Source organism: Phanerochaete carnosa (genome assembly GCF_000300595.1).
Source record: "Phanerochaete carnosa HHB-10118-sp unplaced genomic scaffold PHACAscaffold_10, whole genome shotgun sequence".
NCBI classification, from domain to species: Eukaryota; Fungi; Basidiomycota; class Agaricomycetes; order Polyporales; family Phanerochaetaceae; genus Phanerochaete; species Phanerochaete carnosa.
The window spans coordinates 1,506,280-1,525,079 of record NW_006767637.1 but is presented as its reverse complement, the minus strand read 5'-3'; the positions used below and the strand labels follow the sequence as shown (position 1 = coordinate 1,525,079).

At 55.7% G+C, this 18,800-nt stretch overlaps 8 protein-coding genes across 8 annotated transcripts; 4 read left to right on the top strand and 4 right to left on the bottom strand.

Moving 5' to 3' along the window:
• Positions 1-2,192: 2,192 nt before the first annotated feature.
• PHACADRAFT_200106 (uncharacterized protein) lies at positions 2,193-3,732 on the top strand (the record flags this gene model as incomplete). The annotated part of the gene is made up of 10 exons (XM_007400370.1): positions 2,193-2,253; positions 2,309-2,427; positions 2,485-2,646; positions 2,698-2,776; positions 2,826-2,942; positions 2,993-3,094; positions 3,161-3,240; positions 3,301-3,315; positions 3,370-3,522; positions 3,601-3,732. 10 exons carry the CDS (start codon positions 2,193-2,195, stop codon positions 3,730-3,732), a joined length of 1,020 nt encoding a protein of 339 aa, XP_007400432.1.
• Positions 3,733-4,216: 484 nt separating this feature from the next.
• On the top strand, positions 4,217-4,947 carry PHACADRAFT_102917 (uncharacterized protein; the record flags this gene model as incomplete). The annotated part of the gene is made up of 5 exons (XM_007400369.1): positions 4,217-4,327; positions 4,394-4,527; positions 4,588-4,622; positions 4,690-4,784; positions 4,840-4,947. The coding sequence occupies 5 exons, from the start codon at positions 4,217-4,219 to the stop codon at positions 4,945-4,947; spliced, it is 483 nt and encodes a 160-aa protein (XP_007400431.1).
• Positions 4,948-7,103: 2,156 nt separating this feature from the next.
• Positions 7,104-7,967, top strand: PHACADRAFT_200104 (uncharacterized protein; the record flags this gene model as incomplete). The annotated part of the gene is made up of 5 exons (XM_007400368.1): positions 7,104-7,425; positions 7,477-7,572; positions 7,626-7,738; positions 7,799-7,899; positions 7,952-7,967. 5 exons carry the CDS (start codon positions 7,104-7,106, stop codon positions 7,965-7,967), a joined length of 648 nt encoding a protein of 215 aa, XP_007400430.1.
• Positions 7,968-8,140: 173 nt separating this feature from the next.
• Positions 8,141-8,907, bottom strand: PHACADRAFT_200103 (uncharacterized protein; the record flags this gene model as incomplete). Its single annotated transcript, XM_007400367.1, has 7 exons — positions 8,141-8,191; positions 8,246-8,335; positions 8,385-8,472; positions 8,529-8,592; positions 8,645-8,760; positions 8,811-8,816; positions 8,873-8,907. 7 exons carry the CDS (start codon positions 8,905-8,907, stop codon positions 8,141-8,143), a joined length of 450 nt encoding a protein of 149 aa, XP_007400429.1.
• Positions 8,908-9,098: 191 nt separating this feature from the next.
• On the top strand, positions 9,099-10,520 carry PHACADRAFT_102885 (uncharacterized protein; the record flags this gene model as incomplete). Its single annotated transcript, XM_007400366.1, has 8 exons — positions 9,099-9,286; positions 9,376-9,529; positions 9,622-9,687; positions 9,738-9,836; positions 9,891-9,973; positions 10,032-10,243; positions 10,298-10,382; positions 10,436-10,520. The coding sequence occupies 8 exons, from the start codon at positions 9,099-9,101 to the stop codon at positions 10,518-10,520; spliced, it is 972 nt and encodes a 323-aa protein (XP_007400428.1).
• Positions 10,521-10,709: 189 nt separating this feature from the next.
• PHACADRAFT_177935 (uncharacterized protein) lies at positions 10,710-13,903 on the bottom strand. Its single transcript, XM_007400365.1, has 4 exons — positions 13,646-13,903; positions 11,592-11,777; positions 11,467-11,529; positions 10,710-11,409 (listed from the first exon to the last, which is right to left on the bottom strand). The coding sequence occupies exons 1-4, from the start codon at positions 13,814-13,816 to the stop codon at positions 10,753-10,755; spliced, it is 1,077 nt and encodes a 358-aa protein (XP_007400427.1). The 5' UTR covers positions 13,817-13,903; the 3' UTR covers positions 10,710-10,752.
• Positions 13,904-14,234: 331 nt separating this feature from the next.
• On the bottom strand, positions 14,235-15,463 carry PHACADRAFT_177934 (uncharacterized protein; the record flags this gene model as incomplete). The annotated part of the gene is made up of 2 exons (XM_007400364.1): positions 14,384-15,463; positions 14,235-14,334 (listed from the first exon to the last, which is right to left on the bottom strand). Exons 1-2 carry the CDS (start codon positions 15,421-15,423, stop codon positions 14,235-14,237), a joined length of 1,140 nt encoding a protein of 379 aa, XP_007400426.1. The 5' UTR covers positions 15,424-15,463.
• A 486-nt stretch (positions 15,464-15,949) lies between these two features.
• PHACADRAFT_213133 (uncharacterized protein) lies at positions 15,950-18,779 on the bottom strand. Its single transcript, XM_007400363.1, has 6 exons — positions 17,830-18,779; positions 17,203-17,777; positions 16,866-17,145; positions 16,726-16,810; positions 16,315-16,672; positions 15,950-16,258 (listed from the first exon to the last, which is right to left on the bottom strand). Exons 1-6 carry the CDS (start codon positions 18,238-18,240, stop codon positions 16,210-16,212), a joined length of 1,758 nt encoding a protein of 585 aa, XP_007400425.1. The 5' UTR covers positions 18,241-18,779; the 3' UTR covers positions 15,950-16,209.
• Positions 18,780-18,800: the final 21 nt, after the last annotated feature.

Below are 18,800 nucleotides of genomic sequence, written 5' to 3'. Positions count from 1 at the left end.
CGGTCAGATAGGAAATGGGCCTGAAATGGGCCTGAAATGGACATGGCAGCTATAGTTTCAGCAACCATAAAAGGTAATTTGTTACATACATTTTATGAGCACCTTAATTATACCTGCTCGAGACATTTTAAGAGTATTTCAGGACTATCATCAGTTTTTTAGTCCATTAAATTTCCAAATCTCTGAAAGCACTTGTTCCTGATGTCCTGAAATGTATTACAAAGCCATCAGTAATGATGGCTTTCCCGGCAATTTCTGGGACACTCATATGACCAGTACAGCCTGCCTAACTGGGATGTTTCGGGTTTATTTCAAAGCACGTAACAGACAGCCTTTTCCGACAAGAGAAATTGCCTCAAAAGTGACAGAAAAGTGAGCATTTCAGCACTCGGGAAAGTTGCTGGAAAGTCTCCTGAAATGTTACATTTTGGATGCCTTGTCTGGGACATTTCGGGCCCCCTAAAATCTGGGGATGCCCGTAGTGTTTGTTTCTGGTATACGCGAGTTTGTGTCTAGCCTACGCGAGTTTCTACCTAGCCTACGCGAGTTTCTGTCTAGCATACGCGAGTTTCTGCCCAGCTCATGCGAATTTCTGTCTAGCATACGCGAGTTTCTGCCTAGCCTATGCGAGTTTCTGCCCAGCCCATACGAGTTCATGACTAGCTCACGCGAGTTTCTGTCCTGCTGGTGCGAGTTTAAACGGTGGAATTTTCACCTACGCGCACGCTGGTGCACAAACGTGCACAAGTGTGCACTTTTGCGCAGGCATGTGCACCGCTACAGATGCCTAGTGAGTTTAGCATGAGCGAGGGCGAGTTTTATGCCGGTATGGCGAGTTTTTTGTGGGAAAAGTGCACGCACGTGCACGTTTGCGCACCTCATCGCACTTAAGTGTGATAATGTGCACAAAAGTGAATACAGTCTCATGTTTGTGTACATATCCTCACTAGTTGTCAATCACGCGCAGCGAGTTTCTGCACTATGCTGCGAGTTTTGATTTTTGTCCATGGTAAACTGTGATACGTTCCTCTCATTTCTCACTCGATTTCTCTTCTAAACTCTCTTCTCAGTTCTCTCCGCCCGTGCATAGCACGGGTCACCCTCTTGTGGAAGACAGAAACAACTTGGACGCGGATATTTCCTTGACGCCCATGAGCGAAAGCGCCGCTCTGTAGACCCTACACCTTCAACACTGCATCTCCGGGGTGACAAGACCATGCCTCCTCTCAAAACTGCTCTTGCTGCCAGCTTCGGTAATCGCTGCAACTGGCTCAGCGACTTTTTTACAGCAGCTCATTGCGGTCTTTTGTATCTTCGCTCCGGTTTCGTGTCCGCTGCCCACATGTCCAACCCTGATGTCCTGCAGGCTGTAGCCGAATACCATACGTCGGTGTGAACAAGCCCCGTGCGCACTAAAGGGTAGTATATAGAGCGGTAAGTCCCACTTTATACCTTTCGTACCAGCAAGCTCGAGTTCAGCTGGTCAGCTGGCGCTCCCGCAATTCGCAGCGCATCAGCGGCATCAAGCGTGGGAATCGGAATCGGAATCGGAATCGGCACCGCGCCTGCCGCGCGCCTGCCCCCGTCTCACGATTGACGGTTGAGCTAGCCTCTGCTCCTCGACATCTCAAGGAGAAGCTGCTTCCCCTGACCATCTGGTTATCGATGAAACGTTCCACGGCCGCTGCACGTGCAGAGTCCAATAGGGACACACCAGATTCATGACAATGACAACATACATATATATGGCTTGCTCTGGCATGTCCCGTGTAACTTGGCCCCGGCCAAATTCTGTGCCTTTTCAAGCAAGATTAGGGTGCAGATTCATTGCGTGCCGGATAGGCATGGCTACGCCATAAAAACCTTGTATCAATGCCTGGCGTTGCGCCCTGACACTTCTCATTTAACATGACGAACGCTTCGAACTCTACAGCAACATCCGATAACGGTAGTCTTGGACAGCGTCGCGGTGTATGTAGGATGTTTCAATGATTCCTCGGCGACGGATACTGACACTTCTGGTTAGCTAGACGCCACTACGGTACCAACCGCAATTGCTAGAGATGCCCACGATTGTCATTTGTCAAGATATATAGCGGCGCCGACGGCAGCAAGGTTGACCCTGGCCTTGATTCAATAGTATCTTTCACCGCAACGAGCCTAGAATTCCCTTTCGCTGAGCTCAGTTCGCAATGGCCCTTCCGCTGCCGAAAGCAGACTTCATAGGCACGCTATTCGAGTTGTTGCTTTACGGTAAGCAGATGTTATCCAATAGCATCTTCGGAGACGAGCTCATTGTGCACTGAAGGAATGTATTTTGTGTCATTTTGCCAGTTCCTTCGCGTGCTCTATGTAAGGCACCAGGCGGGTCGACCGATACTACTCTTCCTTACCGTCGCGCTGGTGATAATCTCGCTGGTAACGGCGGTACGTACAATGCTCTCTGTGAATATGTCACTTATCATACACTGATCACGCTAGTAGCACCTAGTAATGCAGATTCTTCGCATACTCCAGGCGTTCACAGATCATATGGATGTGGCGAACGCCCCGGTCACATACTACTTCATTACGCTCAGTACGCCTGCGAAGACGTCGAAGACTGCCATTTATATGACGCTGACCCTTGTTTGCGATGCCCTTCTGGTATGTTGGATGAAATATGAGGTCTCTTCGGCTCATATACATTACACCTAGGTATATCGAGTGTTTGTGGTATGCGGCCGCAAGTACCCCCCAATAGTCATCCCTTCTATGCTACTATCTGCCGCCATAGGTGCGTTCTCCTAAACAAATAATGTAATCTACGGTTGACACAATAATAGCATTATTCGCGTGGAACTTATGGGCGCAGCTTAATTCACCGCAGTCTGTCGACGGTGCAACTGCTCGACTCGACTATTTTTGTGCCATTACTCTTGCACTGAATGTGCTATGTACAGGTGAGTAATTCAGGCGGCAGATCTTTGGTTCTTATAGCCATCTTCGCTAGTCATGATCTCATGGAAAATTTGGGCCGTTCACAAGAAGCTACCAGGGCCTACCGTGGCGGGAATCCGCATCAGGGGCGTCATTGTTGTTATTATTGAGTCAGGTGAACTCACATCGCGTGCTGCATCTTAAGAAATTGGATCTCACTTGATTTGGCGATACACAGCAGCCATGTACTCCTTTGTTCTCATCGCAATCCTTGTGACAAGTACCCTGGGAGCATTCGGAGCATTCATAGTCCTTGACTCCGTACGTTCAAGACTCACTCTACGCCATACTCCCTTCCTAACGTGAGCTTCGACGGTACAGATATGCCCAATCATCGTGAGCACCAGTGCAGTTCCGCAGCAGCACTCTGCGTAGACTTACCGGGAGCAGGGTATTATCTTCTCAGCTGTGATAGTGCGCGCGTCGAGGGAATACCACACCGACACCTTCGTGACCGGAGATACGCCCCTCCAGATGCCTTCTGAGACGGATCAAACACACTCAAATCACTCGGAGACTGTCGCGACGTACCGGGAAGTCTTAGTGTGAGGGAGAAAGCAAAGCTCACGCAAGTTTTTGACAGCATAGGAAACACCGCACGGCGACTAACGCTCGCGCCAGCAGTGTCTCGCGGTGTCGTACCAGAGGCAGATTGTGCTCGGGACGCAGGACTTTGCCAGTGGGAACGGGGAGCGCGAAGAGAAAAGTCAACTAGGCACGGAGTCGCAACGTGGAATAGCGGTGTGCTCGTAGACGTACTTCATAGCCACGACCTCGCTGGCCCGCGGAGGAGTCCTTCGGTGTCGTAGCGGATGATGACATGCTCACGTTCATGAATATTTCCGCTAGTGTTGCTGATGCACAGCTACTGGCCATGCCACTGTCAGCGTGAATTGCTTGAGCACCTCAAGAAGTTCCAGTCTGGCATGGAAACGTTTGATGGCAGTTGCACGAACGCGTTGGGTGCGCGTTTCTTCGCGGTCCAGCAGGCGTGACGTCACGCGTTTGTCGCGATGGAAAGCCGATGGCGAAACTCTAGCGTGCGAACAATATCAATATATGAGACCACCAGGACATCAACTTTCTCCCACCTTTCCATCTCCTACTTGCTCGCCATGGCCTCCGTTCTCTCCTCTGTCACCAACGCCGCCCACAGTGCCGCTGTTAGCCTCCTCGCTTCTGCGCAGGTTACCGCAGGTGACGACCCAACACGCTCTGCGTCACTTCTACGTCTGATATGCTCGGGCCCGTGTGTGTAGGGAGTGACCTGCCTATCAAGGTCCCTGTCAAGGAAGAAGCACCAGACCAAGAGTTCAAGTTTGAGACTCTCACAGGCAAGAACGTCATTGTAAGTCTATCGAGCATGCTGTGGGATCCTGCAGGGCCTCAGCTCGGACGCTTTGCAACATGTTAGATCGGCGTCCCCGGAGCATTTACTGGTACATGCACGCGTCAAATACCCGGATACGTCGAACTATACGAGAAGTTCAAGGAGAAGGGAGTAAAAGACATCTACGTCGTTGCCGTGAATGATGTGTTCGTCATGAAGTACGTACCCTTCAACACGCTCATAGCTCTGTATATCGCTGACTTTATGCGCTATTTTAGGGCTTGGAAAGACTCATTCGGACCCAATGCTGCTCGTGAGTGTCTCCCTGGTCACTTGCAGCGTCCTTTCGCCAGCCATGCCTGATATCATCTTGGCTGTAGCACTGCGTTTCATTGCAGATGACAAGGGTGCTTTCACTGGTGCACTGGGCTTGCTGTTTGATGCTTCAGCTAGGCTCGGATCCCCGCGCTCCAAGGTACGACTTCACTCTTTGCCCGCAACGCTGCGTCGCTAACCAAACATGTCCTTAGCGCCACGTCCTCATTACCCAGGACACGACTGTAGAGCAAGTCATCGTGGAACAGGTTGCTAGCGAGCTTACTGTAACCGCTGCAGACAAGGTTCTCGCTTTCGTGTGATTGCAAGTATCCCGAACCGTAGAGTTCATAAACGCGGAAGACTATCACCAGCGTGTTTTGTATTTTTTCGTTCAGCCATGATGCACAAGCCTTGTGTACAACAGTTCGTGCATATCTTCTGAACGCCCAGCCTAAGAGACCTCAAGGGATTCGCGAATCAATTAGCTTTTTCTCTGACGCTCATCATGGCTGGAACAGCCACGATCGTCGGTGCCACTCCCTCAAACATGTCCCTCACCTCTGCATGGGCAATACCTGAGTCACTCAGATTTCCACCTCGTATGACGGTGGAAAGCTTCCCGCGTTTCAGTGAGCTATTAGTCCTTCCTGAGACTGATTCGTCTGAGAGCTCATACGTTCAGCAGTCTGCGTAGTTCCTCCATACCCTGTGCACGGTTGGCCCGCACGCTGCGGAATCTGGCTCGGTTTTGTCGCAAAGGCCTCGCGTGCCTGACGATCATCGGTCAGCACAGATAGCTTTCGTCAGCGTCACTGACCTCTCAATGCACCGTTCACAGTAACGGTCGCCCAGCAAGGTAAATTGCTCGCGCACGTATATTTATGGTGTAAATGGCCATTCCCGTTGATGGTATCCAGCCTGTAGTCGATAACGCGTCTCGCTGGGGATTTCGCAAACCTGCAAGTCCTTCGGACTGCGCGGGGGTGATGTTGAATGGCCTATAACACTGCATTCCAAGCTAAGCAATCCACTGAGTACGCCGCAATCTCTGTTCAACGGCGTGTTCGGCCGCATCGAGTAGCTTACGCTCGGGACGTGCCGTCTCCGGTTCCAGAACAACAGCAATCCCACCCTGGTGTTCTGTTGGACGCCCTTGGTGCGCCGCACCATTTCCGCCACGCGTACGAGAGCGAAGCTAATGAGCTATAGAAATACACATACCTTAGGCCCAGACCACGCCAATTGCCGAGCTAGCATGCTTCCTGCCTGCCCATCTCGCGCTGTCCGTCGGACTGTACATGTCGAACAACGGGAGGTCGGGTGAGTGATGAACCATCCACAAGACACGGACGTAGCTCACAGTTGGATGACGTGCGCGCAGCGTCGGCCATCGCAGAGCGTGTTTCATGTCATGGAATATCCTTATACCCTGATATGTACCTTTCGAACAGTCAACCATAGTCAGACAAGACTCACGCCTTGTCATGCTATGGATCCATGCAGGGCGATATCTTCCCGGGCTGTCAGCAATATAATTGAGCGTGTCTGCAACATTCAGTCGTCTGCGCATTTCCCGAAACTTTGTGCTGGAATTCTGACGTGCAGATGAGGCACGGTGCTTGACAGGCACATGTGCCACCACGGCCCAATCAACGTCTGCCGGCAGACTGATAAACGGACGTCCAGGGGCTTGTTCACCTCAGCCTCCCCACAGACCTTATACAATACAATATTCTCTTAGGGAATTGTGGAAGAGCGTGCTCGGCGATAGGCAGTTCCTGCCGTCATGTATGCAGAATCGCCGGACGTTCCCCCACGCTGCCTGGTCTTGCTGCGAGCTAGACTCACAAAGCAGGCAAACTGCACGCTATAGCGCCGGAAATGACCTTGAGGGTAATCCCGACAATCTGCAAGAGAAGTTTGTTCTAGCTCAAGCTATCGGTAGTATTTCTTGTCGTACAAATCAATCAATCAGCTACAAAAGATTGGCCCCTAGCCTAGGGCCCAGTCAGTTAGTGGCACTCGGAGCGATACTTCTGCTCCCTTGTACTCGACAGTCCTTCTGTCGCTGATCGCCCCTGCTGCAATAAGCGGGCTGTGAGTCCCGCACCTGGATTTGTAATAAGAATTAACGGGCGCGGATGCCTCCAACGCTTCCCTACCTCAATTAACGGCTAGCTCGCAATTCAACGAAGGAGAAATGAATGCTGGAAGGAATTTTCTGTGAGCAGTATGTCGACCCTGGACGTGCCCATTCAGGCACGCATCCTTGCTACCGTCTGGGCCATGTCTTGCGCTGACAATCGTGGGGTCTCGATATTCTCGCAGTGCTGGGTGCAATACGTCGTGCGAGGCAGGGCCATGGCATGGCATGGAAGCGGCTCTACGCGAACATGTCGGGCGAACGCCTATAAAATGAGCTAGCAGACACAGCGAAATGCCAGGGGCACTCACCTCTAGTTCTCTCTGTAGCACCATGGCACGTCTCAGCAGCATCCTCACTTTCGCAGTGCTCGCGGCGACGAGCTCCGCTGCACACGTCCTCAGGGACACCTCGTCCGGCTGCACGAACCCCGGCGTCGTGTCAAACCAGACGCTCTCACTTAACGGCGTCGACATCCAGTGGACGACCCTCTCGTGTGCTGTCGCAGCGCAGCCCGGGGAAAACTTCATATTCCCAATCCCGCTTCCGTTCCCGTTCTTCCCGCCCTCGCCGAAGCCGAAGCCGACAACCACCGTTGTGAGCACACCGACTGCGCCTCCGCCCGTGCCAACTACCGATGTGTGCAACCAAGTTTGTAAGCACTACACGCTTTGAAGGATGGTGCGAAGCATTGACGACGTACCAGGCACGGACGCCTGTGGGTCCCTTGGGGACCTGCCGCCAATCTCCGAGGACTGCCAGCAGATCTTCAACTCTATTACCATTCTAAATAGCTCCATTTGTACGTGCATATGCTCCTGCGCCACGGAATAAGCCTGACAGATGCTGTATCAGCGCCCAACTTCGTCGTAAACAGCAGCAGCATCGAGCAGCTCACTTTCGGGACGTGCCGCGTCTTCTTCGAGAACTTTAGCAACGGGACGATGTCCGAGTGCTGGACGACTCTTGTAAGAACTTCGAATGTACTAGAGATGAAACCGTAGCTGATGAAGCGTACCTTTTGGTAGTCCAACGCGGCGGAGGCTGCTGGCACCCTGTGCTTCCCGCCGACGCAGCCCGTCAACTCCGCGGCCTTCTGCAGCCCTGCAGACGGATCCTGGCAGATTGGGTACGTGACTGACTCTACAAGGCAGACAAGTAAGCTAATATATGCACGTCAGGATTGCCCACTCCTAGGGACGCATATAGCTCAGCCAGTACATCCAACTGCGGCGCTTACCACAGCTTTCCCTTTGCCTTGTCTGTTCTGGGATGTAAGGTCTTCTGGGTCACTGTTACAACAGCGATGGAAATATATATTGGGTACAGCAAAAAGAAAGCGAGACTACACGAAAGTGCAAGAGGGTCCTTCATATGGGCTTGATCTTGAAATGGAGAGAAATAAGCGAGAAGATCAAAGTCTGTAAAAGCCATGCGTGAGAGTTAGACCAAGAGCTTCATACAACTGGGCAAACCTTCAGGTCTTGCACGAGGTAGTAGAATACGCGCAAGCCTTCAGGATCCTCTGAGTCCTGGATGTCGACGAGCGAGCCGATCTTCGCGGTCTACAAAGAAGTTAGTATATAGACACATTTGACTAGTTTTGATACTCACCTCGAAGGAGATGTGATCGTTACCAACACGAATCTCCAGCTCCTGCTTGCCCACGATGTTCTTCTTTGGCCAATTAGTGTCGTCTTCCCTGAAAAGCAGCGCGTGAATGGGTGAATAGCAACTTTGTGCTAAAAACGGACTCACTTGGTGATCTCGCTGCCTTCGACGATCCTCTTCAGTTCCTTTACAACCAGCGGGCCCACCCACACTGGCGACAATATTCAGCCCGTGCACAACGCGACCGCATAGCGGGTACTTACTCTCTTTCCTGATGAGACTATCATTCCTGTAGTTCGAGTTATTCGCATACCGCAGTCGGCCATGCGAGTACTCGAACTCGAGGAACTCGTGACCGTGCTTGCCAGAGTGCCCTGTGCTGTCAGGTGGTCAGTGCACTATGCACGCTTGGCAATTCGTGGCACTCACTAGTATCTGTGTCATGGCGGCGTGAGCAATGTATGCCTCACGCCGACGCTCTGTCTTCGTACCTCAGGTAGAACGGATCGTTTTCGTAGCCGGACATGGTCGTAGTCGCGGTCGTGGTCAGAAGTGCGCTGCAAAACGCTGCCGCCGAAAGTTCGAAGGCGTGGAAAGCGCCTGCTGATGGAACCTCACGTGGGCGGCTCCCGCCCCCAATACCCAAATTGGCAGGCCCGCCCTCAAAGCTTTCCCGCCTCCGTCCACGGACATTCGCCCCTTCGTCGCGTCTTCAGTATGGCTTCGAGTGCAAGCTCAAGCGCGCAGCCTGCGACATTTCAGGTCAACGAACGCGTGCTGTGTTACCACGGTCCGCTCATCTACGAGGCCAAGATCCTCAAGTCCGAACACTGGGACGAGCAGAACACGAAGAATGGCGAAGTCGGTCCGCATTATTTTGTGCATTACAAGGGATGGAAGCAGACGTACGTGAGCTGCCACGCCTTTGTGCCACGTATGCTGACATTCTCCTCTGGGATTATGCCCTGCTACATCTGCTGTGTTGAACCCGCAGATGGGATGAATGGGTGGACCGCACTCGCCTCCTCAAGCACACCGAAGCGAACCTGAATTTGCAGAAGACCCTTTCGCAGGCAAATGCTGCCGCGAATCAGGCCCAGATGGGAAATACCTCTGGCTCAGGATCCCACTCGAAAGGAGCAGGGTGCGTACCAAATTCTTGTCAGACAATGCCCGCACCTAACTTTGCATTGCTATGTATCTGGCCACGGGATGACTCGCTGTTAACCCCCACAGGAAGAAGGATCTGGGTCGGACGCTGACCGGCAGGAAGGATGGCAGGGGGGTCAAGCGGGGGCGGGATGACGTGAGTGCTGTTCTTGTGCTACTCGACATGCCGATGAATCCATTGTCTAGGATGATAACTCGAAGCGTCCAGAAATGAAGCTGAACGTTCCAGAGTCGCTAAAGGTGCTACTCGTGGACGACTGGGAGGCCGTCACAAAGAACAACCAGGTATTCCACCAAGCCGCTTTGCACAACGGGGCAGAACTCACCTGACGAACATAGCTGGTACCATTACCTCGCTCGCCAAACGTCGTCGAGATACTCAAAGAGTTCGAGGAATACGTGCTTTCAAGTCCGAAGAACATGTCTGTATTGGTCCACCGCTTGAGTTTCCCGTGGCGCTGACGCTGACGCAACATATAGCCTACGCGACCCGAAAATTCTGCTACCAACGATCATTGCTGGTCTACAGACATACTTTGACCGCGCTCTTGGAGCAAATCTGCTTTACAGATTTGAACGACCGCAGTATGCAGACATCCGGAGACAGTACGTGACCGGGCAGAACGTTGTTGTTGGCCAAGAGAAGGAGATGAGTACGGTGTACGGTGCAGAGCATTTCCTGCGAATGCTCGGTGCGCGCTCCCTTTCCGCTTGCTACGGTGCGATATTAATGCTGATATGCATAGTGAGCATGCCCCAGATGGTCGCCACCTCGACGATGGACTCAGAGAGCGTGGTGCTTGTCCGTGACTACGTGAACGAGCTCATGGCGTAAGTTCGGCGTTTTTCAGCTTCTCGCTTCATGGCTAACATGGCACGCATAGGTGGATGCTGGAAGAGCGCGACCGCATATTCGTCACGGAGTATGAATCAGCGTCTGTGCAGTACCAGAGCATATCCCGCTCATGATTGATGCTTGTGGTCTTCTCTTCCTGCTCCCGCTGTATTGCTAGACATTTCGTCTCTCGGGATTCCCTCGGCCATAACACGATGTTTTTCTGTTCTGTCTTCTGTTACTGCGTGCTATCAAGACCATCTTATCAGGAGCCCGGTGAACGGGCTACACACCATACTGCGCCTCACAAGATCGGCAGTAGGACATAAGTTAATATTTTGATTCTGTCCGAGTACTACAATAATTCTAGTATCCTCTGCGAGGATCCACTGTATTGAGCAGCTCCTGACCCTTCTTCAGCCTCTCGAGGTTCTCCGTAAAGATATCTACAGCAATATCATTATACCGTTCTGTGCGTCCACTCATATGAGGCGTGATGATGACATTCTTGCGGCCGTACAGCGTATGCCCCGCAGGCAGAGGCTCCGGCTCGACCACGTCCAGTGCGGCTCCGCCGAGCCTGCCCTCGTCAAGCACCGCGACAAGCGCGTCCGTGTCAATGGCGTCGCCACGCCCGACGTTCACGATCACTGCGTGCGACCGGACGTGTGCGAGCGTGTGCGCGTTGAGGATATGGCGCGTCGCAAGCGTCGAGGGCAGAGCGAGCAGGATGACATCGCTCGCGCCGAGGAAGGCCGCGAGCGACGCGTCGTCCTTGGTGCTGTACCACGTCGCGGGAATGATACCGGTGGGGTCGCCGGTGCCAGGTACGATGTACCCGTCCTGCGGCGTGCGCTTGCCCGAGGTGTTCGCTGCGATGATGGTCGCGCCGAATGCGGCGGCGAGGCGGGCGGCCTCGCGTCCGATGTGGCCGTATCCGAGGATGCCGACAGTCTTGCCGCGCAGCTCGCGGATGAAGCCCATTGAGCCCATGTCGTCGTTTGTGCCCCACCGCTTCTCGACCTGACGCGCGGGATGTGGGCACGTAGCGTATGAGCTGCGCTGCACGGGAGGACGCACCTGACTGATGAGGATCTGCTCTTGTAACTTGTGAAACAGCGCCAGGGTCGTCATGATAAAGTGCTGCTCAGCGGTCGACACATCAGCAAGCGCAAGTCACTAGCAGACAGCCCGAAACATCACACCTGCGGGATCGGCCCCGTGTGCACGCCTGACCCAGTCGCAACCTGGATGTGCTTACTCTCCTCGTCCTTCCAGAGCGGGCTGCGCACGACGCGATCGCTGCCCGCACTAATGAGCTGGATGAGACGCAGCTTCGGAACCTGTGCGGCGCTCGTGAACCACTCGCCCAAGGGCAGTCCGTAAACGACCTCAGCCTCCCGGAGCTGAGCGTCACTGGGGGCCTCACCCCGCGGAACGATTGTGATACCTGCGAAGTAAGGCACAAGGCGCGCGCGGTGTGGCAGATCGAGTGGCCAGTTCACGGCGAGCAGGTGTCCGAAGGGGGGACTAGCAGGGGTCGACGTCGTAGAGCCTGGCATGACGTTGGTTGCGAGCAAGTTGACCTGCGCGCGGCGGGTGGGATATGCGCGGGAGCGGAGTCTTATATAGTGAGCGATGCAGTAGTGCGTACTTAGTTCTCTCTCGTCTTCAGTCAGTGTCTCAGAGATAACGATGGCTGAGTAAATTATGATGCGAATAATGCTCCCGAAGGAGGAAATTGAGCGCGACAGTGCGGCATTACAGTTGTGCTGTCTCGCGCATGTCTGACCTCGCTCTTCGAATACTCCCCCGCGCTGTATACGCATCCAATGACACAAAAATGGCTCCGAGCAGTGTGATATTGAAGACAAAAAGAGAGTCTGCATATTTTTATAGAGAAGGACGCTTTGATAAGGAGAGTCCCCGTTTCAAGTTCGATATCCGGCTCAAGGGAGGATGGGGAGGCTGACTGGCATTTAGCACCCACGACGTCGACTCTGAAATATCGACCCCTGCCGTAGTGTAATGACAGGTGGTGAGAGTGTGATCATGACTGTTAGCATGCTCATGGGCCCTAATAGCCGGACTCTGTGCACAGTGACCCAAAATAATGCGGTGCTATAGAGATATCAAAATCGTCGTACATATGCATGCAGATAGCCAGACAATCTGCATGTGTAATGCTGTGTATCTTCTCACCTGGTCTGTGCGGAACCCGCCTACCCTAATACCCTCTGCGAGGGTCCACAACATTTAGCAGCTCCTGACCCTTCTTCAATCTCTCCAGGTTCTCCGTGAAGATATCCACAGCGAGATCCATATACCGTTCTGTGCGTCCACTCATGTGAGGCGTGATGATGACATTCTTGCGGCCGTACAGCGTATGCCCCGCAGGCAAAGGCTCTGGTTCGACCACGTCCAGTGAGGCCCCGCCGAGTCTGCCCTCGTCAAGTGCCGCGACGAGCGCGTCCGTGTCGATGGTGTCACCACGCCCGATGTTCACAACCACCGCGTGCGGCCGGACGTGTGCGAGCGTGTGCGCGTTGAGGATATGGCGCGTCGCCGGCGTCGAGGGCAGAGCGAGCAGGATGACATCGCTCGCGCCGAGGAAGGCCGCGAGCGACGCGTCGTCCTTGGTGCTGTACCACGTCGCGGGGATGGTGCCGTCGGGATCGCCGGTGCCAGGCACAATGTACCCGTCCTGCGGCGTGCGCTTGCCCGAGGTGTTCGCTGCGACGATGGTCGCGCCGAATGCGGCGGCGAGGCGGGCGGCCTCGCGTCCGATGTGGCCGTATCCGAGGATGCCGACGGTCTTACCGCGTAGCTCGCGGATGAAGAGCCCCGAGCCCATGTCGTCGTTCGTGCCCCACCGCTTCTCGACCTGGCGCGCTGCGGGTGAGCATGCAAGCACACTTAGAGAGCTACGCACGCCGAGACGGACACACCTGGCTGATGAGGATCTGCTCCTGCAGCCTGTGGAACAGCGCGAGGGTCGTCATGATGAAGTGCTGTCCGGCGGCGCATGCATGAGCAAGGGCAGGGCGGCGGTGCACAGTCCGGAGCAGCCCACCTGCGGGATCGGCCCTGTGTGCACGCCCGATGCACTCGTGAGCTGGATGCGCCTGCTCGCCTGGTCCTTCCAGAGCGGGCTGTCCAAGATGCGATCGCTGCCCGCGTTCACGAGCTGGATCAAGCGCAGCTTCGGGACCTGTGCGACGCTCGTGAACCACTCGCCGAAGGGCAGTCCGTAGACGACCTCGGCCTCCCCGAGCTGGGCATCGTTGGGGGCCTTGCCGAGCGGGACGAGCGTAATGTCTATGAAGTAAGGCGCGATACGTGCGCGGTGCGGCGTGTCGAGTAGACCGTTCACGACTAGTAGGTGCCCGAAGGGGGGCCTAGCAGGAGTTGACATCGCGGAGCCTGGCATGTTGTTGATTTGAGCCTGGGTAAGGCGGGTACAATGAGCGATAATATTATATACATTGCGCAGTACGCATTGCTGACTCAAATATGATGGCATCCTACATCAGTTCTTTCTAAGCCGCGGTCTGCAGTTTATTTACGTCTTCGACCCGCGATAACGATAGAAAAGGAAGCGATCATATGAGCAGGCGACAACGTCCGTAGTATGGTGGCGTGTGCCGCGAGGGCGTCCAGTGCCAGCGCGGTTACAGGCGATGGTAGGTATATGCCAGGCTGAGCGAGCTAAATGTTATACACTACTGTACAAATTGCTGCTATACAATGTGGAAGAATAGATATTTAAGCGTGTTCATCGCTATCCCGTGTAAAAGTAGCTTGTGCGTCCATTCCTCAGGCGCCTACAGCGACCTCCTTCACCATCTTCACGGGCAGCTCTCGCAGCAACACCTCCCGATGCGCCGGATGATGAGGTATCCTGATAGCCAAGTTCGCCGAGCTAAACGGGCATGCCGCGTCCCCGTACTACTCGGACGGCGCGCGCCAGAAGTAGCACGTGTACGCGAGCGGGTACTGCTCGAGGCGGCAGCGGAGCCCGGCGACCTCGATCTCGACGCGCTGCTGCTGCTGCTGCTGCCCGGGGCGCGGCTCCGGCGCAAACTTGGCGCGCGCCGCTGTGAGCGCGAGTGCGAGGTCGTGCGGGCACTGGGTGCGGTGGTAGTTGAGCGTGATGCGCGTGGCGCGCGGGAGCACGAGGCCGCTGAGAAGCGTGCCGCACGCGACGGCGTCGCCGGCGAGCACGAGCGTGGCGAGGGCCGGCAGCGCGACGACGTCGGGCGGCGCGGGGAGCGCGGGGAGGCCAGGCGCGGATGGGATGAAGACATCCTCGAGCGCGAGCGTGCGCAACGCGGGCAGGTGCCGTAGTGCGCCAAGCACGTCGCCGACCTCGGGGCGGGCGGGGGTGCCCTTAACGACGCGAAGTGATCTGAGGGCGCGGAACGGCGCGGGATCCGTCCATGGGAAGCCGAAGGAGCAGAGCGTGAGCTCCGTGAGTGGCGCGTGCTCCGGGAAGAGCACGGCCGGCTGCATGTATGTGGTGTCATAGAGTCCGCTGGGGGTCGAGAGCGTGAGCTGCTGCAGGAGCGGCGCAGGCCCGCGTAGCGTGTCGACGATGTCAAAGTATACCCACCACTTGATGTAGAGCGTGAGGCTGCGGATACGCGGGAGGTGTTTCAGGACGAGGCGCAGGGGGCGGATGGGTATGGGACAGGCATCACCAGCGCAGCAGGAGTTGTAGCTCTGCACGTACAGGGGGACTCGTCGCGAGCGGGCGAGCATCGTCTCGACGCATTCGTAATTGCAAGTGAGAACGATGTCGGACCACAGAAGGGGGTTTGTGAGGGCGACGTCTCTCCAGTAACGACAGACATGGGTAGCTCGTATCCAGCTGTATGGGCCGACCGTGGGGATGCATGATGGCGGTAGCCTTTCGCTGAAAGTCTTCTGACCCCAGGATTCCTTGCAGAGCTGTATGTGCTGCTCAAAGATGCGAGATAGCAGCTCAGGTGGTAGGCTTGTCGCTGTAGCTGCTCGTCTCGCGGTTTCGTCCGCCATGCTGTTGAACTAAAGAGCCTGTACACGACATTGAACCCTGGCTAGATTCCCTAAGACTGAACCATGCTTACCTGTTCACAGGCCGTTCCAACAGTGTCCCTGGTCCCCTGCAGCTGCGAGCTCGTCACTGTCGTTGTCGTCACTGATGTCGCCGAGGATAAGGAGGGTGGAGTGGGAACATTGCCCCGTGTCTACCCATGCATTCACTCCGCTTGGCCGGAGAGGGGTGCTCGGATCCGAAACGTGAGACTGTGGACATGGGACAGGGTCATGGGACGAGTCAAGGCTCAGATGAGGAAGGCAGCAGCTTGCGATCCTAACATGCGCAAATAGCCCTGCGAGGAGCCAATCAGCAGCCCCTGTCGCCCGCCGCCAAAGCGATTGCCAGACTTTGTGCAAAGAGCCCTGGCGGGGCGAAATATTGCGTACCCGTAGTTCTGCTAATTCCGAGTCCGTCAGCCCCGAGCACGCTCTGTCACGTGAGACCGGAAGCCGCAGCATCCATGACAAATCTCACCCGGCTTTTCAGGTCGAGAATGACAAGGTTTCATCTATTATGGTCTACTACATAGCATAAGATTAATTGGATACAGCCATGAGTTCCAGATGACATAAACCTAGTATGATCAAGTCTAGTAAATGCGGTGACCTCAGTATCGATACAGTAGTGTCTACGTAAGCATGGCGCGTGGGTCGTGTGGATCATGCGGGAGAGTTTCGTGAAATGCAATGACAAGTGCGTGAGTGAAAGAAAATACGTAGTAGCTGGTCGTGAGGAAAAAAGATCTAGTCGGCGTACTTGCTCCAGGAGCGAATGTGTGCGCCGTAGCGATACCTACGCAACACAGGTCAGCATTTTCGCCTCAGAACAAGAATGACGACGTCGCTCACATAATGTACGGGATAGGCAGCATCAGGATCGCAATCCCGCCGAGGAGGCTGCACGCAGGGCCGACGCCGAGGTTGTGGAAGAACGCCGTGCTGAAGAGCGGGAACGCCGCGCCGACCATCGAGCGGAAAAAGTCGTTGCCGGCGAGCACCGACGCGATGTAGCGCGGGTAGCAGTCCGAGAGGTAGTTCAGGCCCGCCTGGAAGAGCAGGTACGTCCCCGCGGAGAAGAAGGCGGAGGCGATGATCGGCACGATCCAGTGCACGCTCGCGGAGCTCGTCCATCCGAACCAGAACATCGAGATCGGAAGGAAGACCGAGGCGACGAAGGCGATGGGCAGGCGCATCTCTGGGACGAAGGCTGGGATACGGTTAGCGATGTTGGGCATGCAAAGAAGGTGTGGAAACACGTACTGCCGTCGAGGAACCTCGGCTTCAGGACCTTGACAGCGTAGGGGGCGAAGACTGCGTATGTAAGGATAGAGCCGACAAACAAGCCCTACGAGTGATTCGTTAAGTTTATCGCGCTGTACTCGGTACGACGTAAGACTTACGAGGAACGCCAGCCCGTTCTCCCCAAGGTTGAACCCGTGCTTTTCGACGAAGACGACCCTGAAAGACTCGATGAAAATGTAGAGGATGCCATAGACCAGGGCAATATAGATGTTCCAGAAGGCAACGATCGGTTCGACGAACATGAGGATGAACGGTCGGACGAGGGTCATCATCGCGACGTCGCCAACCGTCATGTGCTCCGCCTCGATCTCGCCCTGGGATTTGAGCTGCTTGTCGCCAGTGACGCGGCGGAGGCGCGCTGCACGGCGATATAGCAATCTGCGGACACGGTACAGTAAGTCGCATGCTTTGAGCTTAGACGACAGATGCACTTACGCTGATGCTGATGTCTCCGGGAGGAAGAACGTCAGGAAGGCGAGCGCCGCTCCACTCAACCACAGCAGGATCCAGATCGTCCACGTCCAACTCTCGCTCTGCGCCGCGAAGCCACCGACGGTTGGCCCGAGCACGGGCCCGCTCACGGCCGCGACGCTCCACAGGCCGATGACGACCGCGCGGTACTCGGGGGCCCACATGTCGCTGAGGGTCGCGCCGCCGGTAGCGAGCGCGGGCGAGCCCGCGAAGCCGGCGAGGAAGCGCAGCGGGAGGAGCGCGCCGAGGTTCTTCGCGAGCGCCGTCGGCACCTGAAGCACGACGAAGAGCGCGAGGGTGACGATGTACACCGTCGTGCGCCCGAACTGCGGGATCTCCGAGAGCGGGCTGAGGAACATCGGCCCGATGCCGTAGCCGACGACGAAGAGCGTGAGGCCGAGCGTCGCCGCGACGGACGAGACCCCGAACTGCTCCGCGATCTCGCCGATGCCGGGGGAGTAGATCGCGGAGCCGATGTACACGCTGAAGGTGAGCATGCAGATCTCGAACGTGACGAAGGACTTCTTGGCGGTGGACCACTGGGGGCGGCATGTCATAAATAGAGAACAGGCGTAGGAAAGGAAGACGTACGTTCTGCGGGTCTTCTGGATCGTCTGGTCCGTACCACTCTACTATGCGAGATTCGGCAATTTCTTGCTGTACCGAGGCCTTTTCCTTCTCCCCGGCGAGATCGCCTTCTTCGACCTCGGCAGCCTTCCGCCGTGCTGGCCTCTGCTCTTCCGAGGCTTCTGGCACAGCTATGGTACTCTGGTCAGAGTCAACGCGAGGTAACCGGGATTCTTCGTCGTCGGGTCGTTCGATGGCCGTGGCTGTTTCGAGGTTCGAGGGGGATGCAGATCCGCTCCTGGAGCTTTTGATTGACCTTGGTGGGATAGGGATGGTGAAGCCCGGGCGGTCCTCTGGGTGCTGGAAGAGGCGGTGACCCGAGACATGGTAGAGGACGTCGCCTACGAAAGCGTCACGTATCAACGCGGGGGCCATTTGGAGGGCGGGTGAGGGTACGGGAGAGACGGTGGGGACTCGCCCCTCGTCTTCGGAGCGTTATATATGTTTTGCGAAACGAGCGCGACGCGGTCTCAGTAAGCCACGCGCAAACGAGTCGTGATTAATGATGTCGCGTCCGAGTGCGAACGGCATTGCATTGCTTGCGCAAGTGCTCCGCTGACTGAGCGCGGCGGGGTGGCGCCCTCAGCCAATCCCGAACGACTTCGGCCTTTCCGCGCGCGCGACGATCGCTCCCGCGCTCCTCACCCGCGCAGGCCGAGGATTGGTGGGTTCATGGCCGGAGAGGAGTCCCGGAGGAAAAGGCTGCATAATACGTCTGCCTATACGTATTACGAGACAGCCAGATATGGGCACACCTGCCATGCGCACAGCTGCCGCGGCCACCTGCCGGCGCTTATAACGACGCCAGGCGCCTAGACAGAGTTGTGCTGAGCCGTCGTTCTCGGGCAATGGACGAAGCGGTTGAGTCAAAGAGCTTGGACTTGAACTCTGAAACGACAGCAATGGCGAAGTTGGCCGACAAGTCAAATTCAGAT